The 17209-nt window shown below is 42.0% G+C and overlaps 1 protein-coding gene across 1 annotated transcript in view; it reads right to left on the bottom strand.

Annotated features, from left to right (window-relative positions):
* The window catches only part of nav1b (neuron navigator 1b), a 46491-nt gene extending 40162 nt beyond the window's left edge, over positions 1-6329 (bottom strand). The window contains 1 exon segment of the mRNA XM_029431979.1: positions 5369-6329. Within this exon segment, the coding sequence (XP_029287839.1) occupies positions 5369-6101 (733 nt within the window). The 5' untranslated portion in view covers positions 6102-6329.
* Positions 6330-17209: the final 10880 nt, after the last annotated feature.

Here is a 17209-nt window from a genome sequence, read left to right as displayed (position 1 = left end):
AGAGCGTCAAAGTAAAACTCAGGCACAAGCTGCTGTTCTACTGTGGTCTGTATTTGTGTCTTTAGAGAACTCATGTATGCACACACACACATTTTTGCCTCCACATGCATGTGCTCTCACTTGCATTAATTGTGTCTGGACTGATGTGACAAGTGTGTTCCTTGTAAGCACACAGCTAACGCATGTTCACATCATTAGGCAGACAAATTTCACTCCATGGGCCCCCTCACCATGATAACCTCCGCTCTACCCCCTCTTCTGCACTGACATGGTACATCCTGAAAATGAAATACTGAAAGGTTGCCTCTAACTTAGATTGCCCACCAGGGGGATGTGTGTTGACATACGCGACACACCAGGATCCCTTTCAGCGAGGTTTTTTTCCTTTCCAAAGCTTCTGTTTTTTAGTTTGACTTTTATTGAGCATTAACTCAGAAGTCTTTCAGTTGAACTTGTAACGCTAACAACAAGCTGAACTGCAGCCAGAAGGATCTGATTGCAGGTCAGCGTATTTGGACAAAGCTGTGTGCCATGTGAAGTGTGCAGTCAGTGGGTCATGATCGTGTCAAATCAATATTACAGTACAATTACGACTGTTGTTGTGTTAGCTGTAACAAATTAGGGAAACCACCCCGTCTCAAAATGAGATGGGGCTTTCCACTGCAGTGTGTGGAGGCAAGAGAAAACCCTGGGAAGAAAGAAATTAACATTCAATGCATTATGTGCAATAGCCGGAGGACAGAGGGCGATGTCAAGGGAGCACACGTCAAATAATGGGCTGCTCTCATGAGGGGATGTTGAACTACTTCACATTCAAAACACATTTACTAATGTCTGCTTTGAAAACCAAACCAGCAACAAATCTTGTTTACTCTGCAACTTTTGATACATTGGCTGGTTTCAAAAGCATAGATCCCAGAAAACTTTCAATTTATGGCGTCAGTGAAAAACCAATAAATAGTGCGCAGTGTGCACATAGTCTAACCCATTATAGGCGTGTACTGTACATGTACAATATTGACAAGCACTGTAATTTATGATTTATGAGTCTGTGAGAGCTGAACTAAATGAGATATTGAGTTCATTTTAAATATTATGTTAATGGTAATTCGTCTGGGCTCAAGCTTTTTCTGCGGAGAGATCCTATAATGCGACTTGATGTATATAGTAGCCGACATTTCTAAGGCCTAGTAAAAAGAATACATATCTAATCATCAGTGGAAGTCAATGGCTCGTTCAATACTCAACACACTTCATAGTTCATCATATAGTGAGTGTTAAAGGGAGATTTTGGAAAAAGTTAGTTATTTTTGCATCTATAAGAAATGAGACATTACAGACTCAAATAAACTATATAGTTAAGCTGGTGAATCGTTGTTTGTAAAGTACAAATAAGTTTTCCATTTACATTATGGTGGCAAATATATTCGCTGCTTCGATTAATTCCAAATATAAGTGAGTTATTGTGGTTAAAATGATATGTATAAAGGGCATTCTACACTGGTTGTATAGCCATATTTCATATTAAATCAGTCAGTAACTATTCTGCTGATATGTTGAGATAACGTTCTAAATGTTTTTGTTACGTTGAATATAAACGTCATTTCTAGAAGACATGGTTTCCCCAGGGAGCGTCTCCTGCTCTCCCCCAGACTACACTTAGTCACAAGCGTCCTGTGATCTTGAACAGTTATTCAGTTTATTTGACAATATGAGAAGCAAAACATAGAACAACATCTAATTCCAAGGCTAGCACAATAAAGTCCGACACTTATTTCCATATTTCCATCAACAAACTCCACTAACCAGTTTGTAATTCTAGCATACTGCTAATTCATTTATGTGAAATTCTTGGGAACATATTGAAACCTAAATCCTGGACCCAGAGCACACATGTGCATCACAGCTGTTTTGAGTATATTCATTATGCACTGTGTTCCTGTGCAGTGACTGACAGTCCTTGGCGCCCTGCATTGCAGTGATGCCTACAATCCAGAGAAGGAAAACTCGGACAGAATACTGAAGCAGATGTGAACCGGGAAAGACCTCTGACTGACGCAACCACAGGAAGTGCTCTGTATCGGCACAGGCAAATTAAAAGTATGGCTAAATTAATTATGAAATACTGTTAAAGGCTCTTGATTATTAACCTTACAAACACTGCTAAATCAACATGAAAACGTCCTACGTAGTGCCACAATTAATTGAAACATTAGCATTCAAATTTCCATAACCAAACGAGACAATCCGTGAGACAATCAAGAGTCTTTAATGGCCTCTACACTTCATTTTGAAGCCTGTTTCATTGAATCAGATTTCACAGGGAATCTGAGGCACTTTGTTTTATGGCACAGAACCAGAAGAGGAAGCTTTTCCTTCGACCTCAAAAGGGATCTAGAGCTTTTAGAGTTTATAACAATGGCAGGTGATACGGTGAGATAATACTGATAACATAACGTGTGCGCATCAATAAAAAGAAATAGACTCACAGTGATGACAGAAAGAGGGAGGAGTGGGCCGTTCCTTTCTTGAGGGCCACATACTCAGTGAACGTCTCTCGCTCAGGTGGTTAAAATCATCGGTTATCAAATGAACGATCTCTCGCTTCAGTGTTTCTACAATCATATTGCAGCTTTGAGACATACCACCCCCAATTTAGATGGGTGACCTTTTGACTTTTAATCTTGCTAAATGTTTATAACTTGTGGCAGAGAGATACAACACAGAGGCTGAGCCAGTTCGATATTTAAATAGTACATCATCAGATATTACTTGACTATGAGACCTTTACCCTTACTGTACCTTTAAGAGGCAGCATGTTGTGACCCTTGCATGCCTGTAAAGCTTGAAATAATGCAATCTGGGAGCATTTCTCCACCCATATACCTATTTCTCTGCTCCACTATGATTCTACATAGCTGTAGGTCATTGTTGCATTTGATATCTTGCATGACAGATCACATATAATTACAATGAAATGAGGTTTGCTCAACCCCCTTTTCCAGGAGTCCTGCCGTCTGCACTACTCTGATGTCCGTGGCTTTATTTCTATAGTTCTAATGACCTGGTATCTATTTGTCAAAGTACATTCATCATTTTGAAAATAATATAATAAGTGTGTGAAATGATCAAACCACAAAATAAAAGCATGACAATTCTATTTGATCTGGACGGAAGTTTTTCATTTTGTTTTAAATCTGCAGCCTTGTCTTGTGATGATGCAGTGGAAGAAACTGTTTCAGTACCGGATGACAGCCACGGTACACAAGCTTACATCGCAAGTATAATAAGCCTTTGAATAAGTTCCTGTTGGTAAATAAAGAGATCCTTTATGGTTGGAAATAAAAGCATCCTTTCAGCAAGTTTATAATGAGATATGCTGCAGAAGCAAAGCTCTGTATTAAGCATTAAGCTGGCCTTGATAGCTGACTATGAATAAAAAGATCTATTTACAGTAACAAGCATGTCCACTGTAAATGCAGAGTAAGGAAACAAGTTTGCAGAAAAGAATATTCAGATAATGTTGCAATGAATGCAAAACATTATTACTTATATCATTAATATCTTGCTGATCAATTTACGTCTATAATTAGTGTTGTGATAGTTTCCCGCCTTCCCATCAGCAGGTTCTGTTTCCATTTGCTGGCTGTTTTTTCTTTCACGAGCACAAAAGCACTTGACTTGTGTCAAAAGCCCGCATGGGATTATCATGTTAAATGAGGATAAATAATTCATTAAGATAATAAACTCCCCTTTTTTGGAGGAATAATAACTTTTGATTGATTTGGAAACATCATGGAGGTGAAAGTGAAACATTGAGGAGAGAAGATGCATCTCCCAGAGGCCTTCTGCTAATGTTATGCAATTAGGTTAATAAAGCAGACCTGGGTGTGGTGCCTGATTCTAGAGATTTTAGATATTTTGGAATAATTTCGCACCATGATTCTATCCTCGTTATTGTTTACAGTTCTTAGTTGACTTTAAGTGTGACTGACATGAGTGATAGACGTCCATATAGGCTAATGAGGCATGGATAACAGATTAAATCACCACAGTTCATTAAAACTCAAAAGTGAACATGCTCTCTTGATGATATTGGAGCAAGGGAATGACCAAGAATTGAATAGTAGATGAAATGCTTGTTGGTATATGAAATGATTGAACTAGATGTGTCAATGACAGGATTTTAGGAATATAAATGAATGCAAAGAGTCAATGTGTGAGAAAAGTGCGCTCTAATATTCAAAGGTGTCATCAGAAACCACAACACTGAAGTAAGAAGTGGAACTTCTTTACAGTTTTATGTATTGAGAGTGATGTTCAATCTTTCTTTCTAAGGAACAGTTTCTTAAATGGTCACTAGATTTAAGGTCTGAACTGTAAAATAATTCAAATGTAAGGTGTCAAATAACCTTTCAGGAAAAAAAACCTCTTCAATTTGAATTTTAATGGCTTTTTGCATGCACGTTTCCACACACTGACACTTTTCCTGGAATACAGGTCCTAATTAGATAAACACTACACTTGGAGGCATGCTTTGATATCCAAATAAAACACAAAACAACGAAATCGAGGAAGTCATCAGATTCATATGATCAAATATCATTATTATTCATCAAATGCTTCCTATTGATGAACCTGACCTACACCTCCAGAGAGAAAGACATTTTCTCTGCCATTAGCCCCGCTGTAGTACACAGGGTGTAAACCATCTGTCAGTGCTCTACAGAAGAATGGAGCTGGGGGAGGCTAAATATGTGTCTGTGTGCCGAAAATGAATTCAATATGGCATGCCTTCTTTCCCCATCTCTCTTTTTGTGAAAGCGTACGTGGAGCAGTGGATGGACCCTGGAGTGCATAGGCACATGTTGCAGCAAACAAGAGCTTAATAAAGGAGATCACTCTGCTGGTAATAATCCTCAACCCCTCAGGCTTTTTTCATGCAATAAGCCGGCAATGCTATGATAGGACGCAAGCTTATTTTCCATAATCAATAGCACCAAGCCTCCGACACCTGAGCGACATGGTAGAGGAACGGGAACAATAGAGCAGCACTATAGCTTTGGAGTTTTCTCATAACGCGGAATGGTTAATAGAATACCAAGCCGATGCAGCGATCAATGAAATAATAAGAGGAGCATGCTCAACAAGGATGTCTTCATTTTCCTTTTCTCAGTCGGTGAGCTGCATTAAATCCGTTCTGGGGGAATGTGGGTCTGCAGCAGCAAGCAGGTGCCGTGTGGAGGCTGTATCAAAGGGGGCGTGCTGCCGTGAAGCACTGAGAAATCTTACAAGCCACATGGCCGCCGCACGTACTGTCGTGGCCCTGGAGGGGTACAGGTATCAAGACTTGCTCTGCTGTACTCACCTAACATCTGACTGAAGAGCAGCTGCTCCAGGTCACCCAGCACTGTCACCACTAGTTCTGGGTCCACCTTCAGGAAGGGCTTGTCTCCCCCTTCCTCCCCCTGGCCTTTGGAACCGGACTCCCCTCCGGCTCCGGCTCCCTGCTTCTTAGCGTTGGCCTTCGCCTTGCTGGAAAGGATCTCGTCATCCGACTTCCCATCCTCAGGTGCCTTGCTCAGGGGCTTCACCTCAGCGTAAGGGGCACGCGGTATGCGGCTCTGCTTGCTCAGAGCAGATGGAGCAGCCAGGGGGCTGAAGGGCTTGGGTTTGCCCTGGAACAGCGAGTGTTCAGATTTGGATAGGTTTCGAGAGAGAGGGGCACCCCCTCCGGCACTGCTGCCACCCGCTGCTGTCTTTGGCTTGCCCATCTTGGTCTGCCCTGCTCCAGGCTTGGCCATGTCATCACACCACTTGGGTTCGTATAGGTGCAACTTCTTCTCAGCATCAGTGAGTACAGCCAGGTTTGTCATAGACCTCTGCTTGCGGAGATTGGAGGACACCGGTAGCCTGCCGTCAGAGCTACCCGCGCGGTAAACCTTCAGTTCACCCCTCTGTGTGCTCTGGGGCACTCCAGACTTTGCCCTCTTAGCTGCCATACCAACTCCTTTGCCATCTGCTTGGCCGTATGCCTTTGTGCTATCCGTCCTTTCCATCTTCAAATCTCCTTCTCTGCCTCTCACACTATTTCCAAGCATGCCTCCTGCATGAGACCATATAGAAAAGCATCAGCAAGGGAGAAAAAAGGCTTCCGTATTAAACCCTTTTCCTTGTGCAAAAATATACATACAATGCTTCCTCTAAAAAGGCAATCCTGCAGCCTTTCTTCCCTCCGTCTCCTTCGCTCCCTCTTTCCTCCTGACAGGCTGCTGCAGTTGCAGCTGTTGCAGTGCTGCCCAGGCACTCCCTTTCTCTCCTTCCCTCCCGTCCTCCTTTCCTCCGATTTTTCCACACTCCTCCCTTCAGCACACTCTCCTGCCGCTGAACCGCGTAGCAGCGGAATGACAGCGGCAGCAGACGCAACAACGCTTCCTCCTCCCCCTGCTTTCTGCCTGCTCTCCCTCGCCGCCTCCTCCTCCTCCTCCTCCTCCTCTCCAATCCGCCCTCCTCCTTCTCTCATTTTTCTTTCATTTAAAAAGATGCCTTGCTGTCTCTCAGCAGAATATGTGAAATGCAAGAGAGCGATGAGAAATTATCATCTGTGACTTTTACAACCAGGCACAATTCTCCTCTAACACACCATGTGTTCGCAGCATCTCCTCTGATTCCTTTGTTCTTCCCCTCCCCCTCCCTCACCTCTACTGTTCCCTGTTCAATACACTCAACACAATGCATGATTTGTAATGTTAGTGGACGTGTTATTATTGTGACTGGATACACATTTGGATACGAGATTACAGACATAGCATAAATTATCATCACTGTCAAAATCCCATGCAACAACTGGAGCATCCAGATTATTTCTGATCCCGTCTGAGCCTTCTTACAATATCAATTCCAGATTAACAGCTGGATAAATCATATGCTAAAGATCAGCAGTGTGTCATCCTGCTATAAATGGACAACTGTGTTCTTGCCCAATAATATCAACAATGATGACATCGTGCATGTTAATGACTAATGTGCATACAGTGGATGTTAATGAAAAAAACACATTGGGTAGTTATTGTTCACTGCTAGACATAAATGACAAGTGACAAGACGTGCCAGTGTAAGCCAGAAACACACCCAAAACCACACTTTGGAAAACTCGTCTAGTCAGTGTAAGACACATGTAGCCACACGCAACTGCGTTACACTGACAATCCAGTCACATTGTTTTCAGGCATGTTTTTTTTTTCCTCCCCTGACATATGATTGCAATCATCTTTTTAAAATACTGCACACTGCCGTCTCTCAGGAGGAGGCTCTGCAGCGCTCGCATGCAGCGCTGCTCCATGGAAACCGCCCTCTCTCATCGCCTGCATGTCATCTGCACCAGACCTCGCCGCTCTGCACAAACAGAGCCGCCACAGAAACATTTACGTTTCTCCATGAACTAACATGTGTTGTTATGTGCTCATCAAATGAAATCTCATCTTTCAAATAATCTGAATAGATTATTTTCTTTCTCTTCCGATTAAGTGAACCAGTTGCTCTTTTCCACAACACAGCATGGCTGAATAGAAACATGCTACATGGTGCTGATCCATTGGACATGATTGACCGGTTAGCTACAATGCTCTGACTCTCACAATGGGTTTGCACCACACTCCACTGCTTTTTTTTTATTTGGGTTTCAGGGCACCTGGGGAGGCTCACGGACCAGTGAGGTTGTTTGATCTGGCAATTAGTTTCTGGAAACAATGTAATGTCTTGTTCCTCCTCGTCACGAGTTCCAACGCTCCCCTGCTGACTCCAGACCTTGGAGTGGGATCTTACTCCCATGATGCGTTGAATAGCTTATTTCTTTTGGGGGAGTGGGAATTGTTAACGAAGCATAGGATAACAAATCATGAGATGCCAAATGCATTCATGCATCAAGTTTGCATCAGACAGAAAGAAATTCCAAATCTTAGTTAAGATCAAATTTGAACTTCAGCTGCTCTAATGATGGCAACTACTCACAAAACTGACTTTGATGAACCAGTAAGTTTTCCTCCAAGACCATTTGTGGTTTTGAGCGAAATGTCCCGACAACTATTGGACGGACTTCTGTAAATAAAAATGTAGCAACATTCAAATGGGCACCACTTTTCAGGAGAGTGGGAAGGGTGGAGCTGTTTCACATCTGGGTCTGATTCTCACTCCCATACTGGCCATCTGAGTAATTGTGTGTGTGTGTGTGTGTGTGTTTATGTGTGTGCATGGTATGACGGCACACTTACACAGCTGTCTATTATATATTTCCCTGGACACATATAATCATTTTGGGGCTGTTCAGCTGCTATAATGCAATGGACTCCAGAACCTCCACATGTGGCCAAAGGGGGTGGGGTGGGGTGGGGTGGGGGGGAACCCACAGAGAACATCACAGGGAACATCAATGTAAATGTGAAAATAGTCACATGTAGGTGGAAGCGTGGTGTTAAAGGCCCATGTAAAGATTGTGTTTGTGGATGGTGTTGAAGTCATGCGGTTATTATCTTTTACACAAAAGCTCCTAAATAAGGATCTAATAAAAACCATTCTTCTTGCTGGAATGCGAGAAGCCTAAAGGGATGAAGACCGACTTGAACTTCATGCGCTGAGAAAACAGTCCATTCATGATGAACTCAAGCTGCGGGAAACGAAAAGGTAAAACCATCTTGATGAAACATTTGTGAGAGTGATTAATTTGCTGTTTTGTATGAATACTGAGGCGGTGAATACTCCCTACTGTGAAACTTTAGTCATTTTATAAAGTGAGATTTCACATCAGAGATCCGAACCCAGTTTTAGTTTCTGCAGATGTTTCCTACTGCATGAAACAACACAATGTTTCATTTCCCAGATAACTTGCAGTTGAAGCCGGATGACAGCTTACGAAGACACATCTCTCTGCTCTATGCTCAAAAACTGAATTTAAGCGTCCCTCAGGTCCGTCCAGTGGGGACGCGAGGAACTCCCAGACAGGAGGTGAAAGCCGATCCTCCCATCAAACCACTCAATCTCTCAGTCCTGCATCTGTCCTCCCAGCACTGAGGACCACTCGGTCTCTGGTCCCGTCTCTCCCTCAGGAGGCCAAGTCATTAAGATAGTTAAGAAGACAGTTAGAGGGGCCTATAAAAATAGCCCAGTGCAGTTTTTATTCACGTTGGTTAGCCACAATCTCTTGTTGTAAAGCATTCAGGGTAATGCAGCCATTTAAATAGTTGTACTAACAACTTAAAAGAGGAGAGATAATTGTTTTGATACTGATTGAAATGTTGGTATAGACATTCATGCTCCCATCAGGATGAATTGTAATAACTTTAGAGAAACCCTTACCCCTTTCATCCAGCGCCATCATCAGGTCATGTAGAGTATTGTTCCCACCCGCCTCAGTTTAGTGCAAATGATGGTAAAGTTTAAACATTATACCTGCAGCGCTTTGTTAGCATGTAGCTCAAAGCACCACTGATGTTTCCGAGTACAGCCTCACAGAGCCACTAGCACGGCCGTACACTCTGTAGTCTTGTTGGTTTTCAAATCTTTTGTTTGATCAGCTGACAAAATAAAACATTTGCAAGCAGGTGGATTTCAGTTTTTTTGATTTGAGGTCCAAGAACTTATTTTATTCCAACAGTGAGTGACAACGAGTTTTAACATGATGAGGCTTAAAATATCTACCAATGTGAACTCATACAACTAAACATGTTTAAGTATTCATTCAGACTGTGGTCACAGCTGTTGCCCCTGAGCCGATCGTGTCCTCTTACTTACTTAAATCAATATCACTTATTTACAGTGGATCTTTAATTATGTAATCTCGCTCTAATTGGAACTAATTAATTCAATTGTTGTGGCTGTGTCCTCTAATGGAGATGCTTTCACTCAGCAAGATATTCCAAGTTCCTTAAAGTAAGGAAATATTGACCAGATACAGTGTGTGTGTGTGTGTGTGTGTGTGTGTGTGTGTGTGTGTGTGTGTGTGTGTGTTTGTGAACACACACGTAAGGTACAGAGTTGTTAAAGGCATCAAAACAAACACAACAATCAACTTTTAATGTTTAACCCAGGACAGACAGAAATGACGTAATCACGACGGCGCAACAGAGACAGAAAAACATTGAGGGGACGGGGCTGCATTAACGGCGCTGTGTGCCGAGAATCTGGGTTTTCCCACAGAAAAAAGTACTTAAGGAGATCCTGATGCACATAACAGGTGGTACATTCAGTATGAAGCGTTCGTAGCGAGTTGGCAGCAGCTCTGGTGAGAACAACTGCCACGCTGAGCAGAGTCCAGTGTCAACAGTCAGCCATATTAAAGGGTGTTACAGGATGCAATATAATACAATTGGAAAAAACAGGGTTTTGCATAAATCACAAGCTGAACTCTGTGAACTGAGCGAAAACGTTCTTTTCAAGATTTAAGTGACTCGTTCTGACCCAACAGAGAGAGTCGAGGACAGAGGGGGAATTCAATTGGAAGTCGATAAAGTGATTAAACTTTATGGACAGCCTGCTCTTATAAGATCCTGGATGATATCAGAATGATTGTGCTATATCATTGAGCATCAGAGTTTCTGCTCTTTTGTTTACAACAGCAACTTCTTTAACTTTTGCCACTTTACAATCTTCACAACCCAAAGCCACACTTTGGAAATACCCCTCGTTACAGACTGCATTTGTCTGAGCTTCGTTTTTATAAGCATTGTTTGGTGGGATTTTATGTCTTAATTGGACAGCTGACAGAAACAAGATGACAGGACACAAGGGGAGAGAGAGAGAGAGAAGGGGAATCGGATGCAACAAACATCGCCAGCTGGACGCAAACTGTACATTTTTATATAATTTCTAGAGACCCGAAGAAGAACTCATTCACTAATGTTTTCTCATCTGGTATTTGTTCTTAGGTAAGAACAGAATCTACACACTCAAGAGCTCGTACGCACTTTACTGAGTATACCTTATATAGAAATCTACTCTACTACACTTTGCAAGGAACTAGTTACAGTAGTTACTAATTATTGATACAAAATATAAATTAACAAATGCTTTAAGATGTATTTTCATGGATTAAGCTACCCAACAGTATATTTACCAGCTACAACATTAAAGTGATGAGCACTGCATCAATAATCATAATGCAGTAATGTAAATTATTCTGCATGACGAATACTTTTGGTGCTTTAAGTATATTTTGATGGCAATACTTTTGTACTTTTACTTACTTTACTTGAGTAGTTTGGCGTTTCTTCAGAACTATTGAAGTTTTCTTACATTTGGAGTCCGGTACTAACTTTTCTTTTTAATTTCTGTGCACACAGCCCTCCAGTCACATGCCCTTTTATGGGCATGGCGGGGCGTCTACCTGCTAATTAGGATCAACCGGCACTGACAATGGGATTAATCATTATAAGAACGTAGGTACAAAGAATTCCACGTTTTACAAACACGTCATAATTCTGATGTAGTCATTTTTAGACCTTTCTCAAGAACAAATGTAAGAATATTGACTGTCATAAAGATTACATAAAAACCTAGGAACACGTTCTCATCATCTTGTGACCTCTTTAGATCCGTCAGGACCTTTATGGCATCATATGTGTGCGCGATGGGAACATCAGGGAGAGGAGATTCAAAGAGACTCACCTAGATCGTCAGTGCAGACCTCCATGGAGTCAGAGGAACAGTCACTAAGATCATCAAGGGCGGGATCGGTGTCCTCGTGGACCTGAAACCTACTGGAAGACAAAGACACATATAGAAGACAGATTACATAAAGATTAACCAAAAGGGGGAAACACTCTTTTTAAAACAGAGCTAATGATTTGTATGAGGCAGCATGAGATGTCCTACGGCTGCATCATATTCAACATGTCCTAAAAAAATAAACTGTAGTCTGTGCAATCCTGCTCATCCCATCTTAAAGAGGTGAAACACTGCCCTCACCTGAACCTGAAGGGCGCAACAGCTGCCATGTTGACTTTTCCTGGCTCACTGCCTCTGCGTGGCATGTTGAATGTCTGATGAGAAGACTTTGACTTGTTGCTGGACACGTGTCTTTCGAGATCTCCCACGTGCTGGTTGGAGATGTTCCTCTCCTCTTTCTGGATGTTGCCCATCCCAGCTGAAGACAGCCCTGATATATCGTTCCCATTCGCACCTTTAGTATGAAAGAGACGTCCTCTTCCGTGGCCTGACTGGACATTAGCAGAGAGCCGGCGCAGGGCGTCGTCCTCTTCTGCGTTGTCCACACTCTTCAAACGACACTTTCCAAAGGTCCAGTTTTTGTTGGTGGTTCGTCCTAACTGGAGGTCCCGCAAAGCCTTCTGGTTCAGCGTGCTGGCGCGGAGGTCCAGAGTATCTTTAGAGCGTCGCATTTCCCTCTTTGGTATCTGAGGGCTGCTGTACGCCGAGCACGTGCCATCGGTTCGTTCTGTAGCTGCTGGGCTTCTATGAGAATACATGGCAGATGTTTGCTGCAGCAGGTGGTTCTTTAAAGCTGCACCTCTCAGCAGCTCTGAAGGAGCCGAGGAAGCGGAAGATGAAGAATAGGTTGGTCGTCTTTTGGCAGCATGCTGATACTGCATTGTGGGATTTGGAGGGCCGCCATATTGTTTGGGATCCATCTTGGAGAGAGGCATCATGCTTCGAGGTAAAGGCAGACTCGAGCTGACACCAGCGTCGCCGTGACTCTGAGATATGACTTTGATATTCACTCCACCGCTCATGGTTGGTGACTGTCACTGGACTGAGATCTAGAAATGAAAGCAAGAAAATCTTAGAATACATGCTCCAAACGTGATGTGTAATTATAATAGCAGACAGAAACTGCACTATTGCAGTTTTACAAATATAGTTCAGAGTAAATGTAGCAGAAGAGAACGGCAGCTACAATATAAGTAAAGATTCGTAGTATTCTATGTGCAACTTCCTGATTTATGAAATACACTAAACTATGACAGAGACGGGGTTTCAGGGTTTCAGGGTTTTACTCAAAGAATGTTTCAGGAATGACTTCAGAGAGTCCAAAGTATAGTGGAGCAAAACACTTTATGCAAACATTTTGATGCCAAGCCAAGTTAAAGCACTTCTTTCTTCACTCAAAGAATAATAAGTGTTAGGAAGTAACCAGCTCCTGATGGCACGTAGCATCATTTTAGCGTTTAGACATGATATCAATTTTTCCAAAAGGATTTTCCAAAATGTCAAACTTTCTCTTTAAGCCCAAACAATGAGTTTGCCAACGCGCCTGCAGCAATGCTTGGATTTGCATCTTAAATACAAGACGACATCCGAGCCTCTGCCAATTCCAAAATATCAAACTGACGCTAATAGCCTAAAATAGGCTGATTAAAAACATAATTATTAAAAAACAAATAAGTGAGAGTCTTTGTTGGTGGGGGGCTGTGGACGTCGATCCTCGGCGTGTACCACGTGATGGATAACAAGCTTTTATTTGAGATTTATACTGTAGAAAATACTGTTAAAACAGCTGTACGCAGCTGTGCATTCCAGGGCGTCTGCCTCTCAGAGAGAAGGTTTCTAACCACAGAGGTACCTAAATGTGGACGTAAGCGAGTGGGAAAGAAGAAGGAGGAGGACCATTATATGATTATGTATCAGTTACAACATCAAAGTAACCTAAAGGTTTGAGAAGTAGACTGGTCACCACTTCAGACTCCTCAACTGGGAGAACTGAGATCAAGAAAGGGAATGAAACTCTCCTGTGGAATGAAGTTTAGTTGCTCTCTGAAGTGAGGAAGTGAAAAATCAAAGAAAGGTTAAAAAGAAAAAATGTTCTATTTCAATAATATATTTAAAATAAGATTTTAAAATAATCAAACGGCGCTACATAAAAATCAATCAAAGCATCAGTTGCATCTAAAAAGACACCATATGTTTCAACAGCTTCTCCTAATGTATTCCTGCTCCTCCAGCCGCCACCTCCGTGTGAAGCGTGCTGTGAGAGTCGGGGGCAGACTGACACCACTTGCCACATGCAGCAGGAGAACGGCTCCTTTCAGGCCGTGCCAGCACCGGCTGTCCCCAGCGCGGCCCCACACACACACACACACGCACACACACACACACACACACCGCCTCTCCTCCTGAGACACAATGGTGGGGGCTTTATCAGACACCCCAATACATAAACTCCATCCTGCCATCTAATGCTGATAAGTAACAGTGCAAGATAATACTAATAATAATACATTTAATTTCTTTAGTGCTTTTCTAGAAGTCAAAGTTTCTGTACAATAATATAAGTTTTAGTAACGATGTCTAACACTTGTCACTGTCACCGGTTAACAAACACTACTTTCCCCCTAAATGCATATTCAGCATTTTGCAGCAAAGACTTATTTCTATTTAGATACATTTGTACACTCTTTACATTTTACTTTTGTCAATGAGGTCTCTACTATATGTAGTTCAGTGTTCAAATAAAAGGTTGAAAGAACATTAAGTCCTCAGTTTAATATTCTACTTCTGTTCCTTTTAAGCTTTAGGTTCTTGGTTGCACATTATATTGTAAGTCTTTTGTAATTGGGAAACTTACTTACTAGATTTATTGATCAACAAAAAGTTAATCTGCAACTGTTTTGATAGTAATTGAGACATTTCTTCACACATGCAGACTCACAGGCGCAGGTAATAACGTAAGCATATGCATGACACAGTGCAGAACCAGGGTTTTTCTAAATGAAAACAGAATTGAAAGCATGTTATGATGCCATTTCACTGACGGTTGATAAACGATAATATCAAATCACATTTATGTCGACCTCAAATAAAATAATAACTGCATGTTGTGTGAATCTAAAGTGACGGGGCTGAACGAGACGGGAGGTTTCGTCTTACCTGAGTGAAGAAATGTCCAACATTAGTCAACCCTCAGCGCAGAGACAGTAAGAAGACGACACTACGGTGCAAACTAACTTGCTTCCCTCCACAGACACAGCTTCACTTAACAGTAGGATGCAGTTTACAGTAATACAATTTAGACCCACGTGCTGCTTTAAGGTGAGTGGGGGCAAATCAATGCTGGACGAAAACAAGCCAATGAGAGAGCTTGAAGGGAAACTACATGTCTTCACATCTCCAGCTCCACACACGTTCTTCTTCTCCAGTGTCACTCTCACAAATCCCCCCCGTTATGAACAGTATTAATGACTCATGTTTCAATCTTTCTCTGGTGACATCGTGCTTTGTTTCCCCACCCTGGGGCTCATGTTTGAATGAGACTTTGAGCTCCTTTTTAAACATGCCAGCCTTTCAACATCCCATCATCAAAGCACCAGCCAGCGGTGCGAGGAGCTAAAATTGCCTCAATCCTCTGAACCTATAATCAGCCCGAGGGCCAGACTAAAGATACTCGTACAGACAAACAACATGTCGGCGTGGGATGGCTTCAAACTGCTGTGGCAAAGGGTCTGATAGTGCACTCATAAGACACCAGAAGAGTCTATAAATCCCTTTTGGAAGAAAGAAAATAACTTAAATAGTTCACCAAATCTGGAAATCATCACCAGTGAACAATTGCAGAGCTTATGATGCCTTCTGCAATTATGTTTTGTTTTGTGCCACATGTCGTCTTGTAAGGCGTCACCTTGGAAGATAGATGTTTCCTTTTACTTGCAGATACTCGGCAGAGCTTTTTCAGTCTCTTGGTGCTCCAGTTTCTCTCCTTTTCAGTGGAGCACCAATAGATAATAGAGTTGAACGAGTGCATCATTATCTACATAATTCAATTTTCTCAAGACTGTCGCACCATCTAGTTTTACAAGAGGCCTGATCTAATTTTTATATATAGCACCAAGTCCCAGATTTCCACTGCTTCCTCCTCCTGTGTCCTAGCTTTGTCTGAAAAGGAATTATTTAGGGGGCATACAGTCAGGCCAACTCACACTGTAGCATGAGGTACACACATGTGGACAAGGAAAAGCACACAAAGACACATGCACCGCTCCTCTGATGTTTGTGAAGGCTGAAAACGACACTTTTTCAGGATAACAAACCACTCATCCATTTGTTCTAACAGAATGAATGAAATGTATCAGTCAGTTAACTGCAAATGAGCAAACTGGAGCCAGAATAGCATTATATTAATCTTGTTTCTCGTTTGCTCATTAAACCGTTTGACATTAATGAAGTCGTTTAGCGGTGTGACTCTAGGGATCACAATGTCAGTCGGTCAGACCAGCACTTTGGTCCACACTGAAATATCTCAACAGCTATTGGACGTAGTGTCATGAAATTGTATACAGACCTTCCTGATCGTATTTCTTTTGGCCACCCAAACAATAGAAAATAGAGTATGGAGGTAAACATGACTTGTATGCGATGTAAAATAGTCACGAGTACATTATGGCCAAGCTAACGTCCACCACTGTGTCTGTGTGCACTTTAACACCATCTCAGACGATAGAGCACCTTTTAAGAGAGTGTTTCCTGCTCTAGAATTACTTTCTTTCCTGAGCGCATTGTCTCGCCAACATCGATAACAGTCAGTCTCCCTCCTCGTCCATACACAGTGTGCAGTAATAGCATTACGACACACTGCAGCAGCACTCCCCTGCAGTCAACTGCAACAATGTTTTCCTGACTTGTCATCACCTACAAATATGTCAATTCATACGTCAATTACATCAATTAGTCAAAGATTACCATAAAACCCTTAAATACTGATAAAGTCTTTCACAGTAAAGCTCACTGTACTTTTTGTGGCATGCGAGATTAGAGTGGGCGAGTTAATCTGTTGGCCCATTACAGGGATTTATCCCTTATAAGTCACTTGAAGTGATTAACCATGGCCAGTAACGCCATGACATCATCGACACCCTGAATAACGCTTCAGCTTCAGGCCGTTTGAAAACACTGAAAGTTCAAAACAATTTAAGCAAACTGAAGTACCACGTTGTTCAGGTTATTGAACACAGCTGAAGTACTTCCTGTATGATACAAGTGCTTCTGGCCACACCTCAATTAATGACGTCACAGCAGGTCATTTATCTCTGATGTGAAACACCTGTGGCCGTGGAAGGAAACACACAGGTGTTACCAACAACATTAACGAGGCCTCGCTTATAAACGAGCTAAACCTAAAATAAAGACCACCTCTATTATCATATTGCAACTATCATATGTAATAACTGTGACGAGCTAAGATGTCACTTCTGATAAACATTTCCATTTA

The sequence above is a fragment of the Cottoperca gobio genome, chromosome 5 (genome assembly GCF_900634415.1).
Source record: "Cottoperca gobio chromosome 5, fCotGob3.1, whole genome shotgun sequence".
In the NCBI taxonomy this organism is placed as follows: Eukaryota; Metazoa; Chordata; class Actinopteri; order Perciformes; family Bovichtidae; genus Cottoperca; species Cottoperca gobio.
The sequence above is the reverse complement of the archived record's forward strand: the minus strand, read 5'-3'. Positions and strand labels throughout refer to the sequence as shown.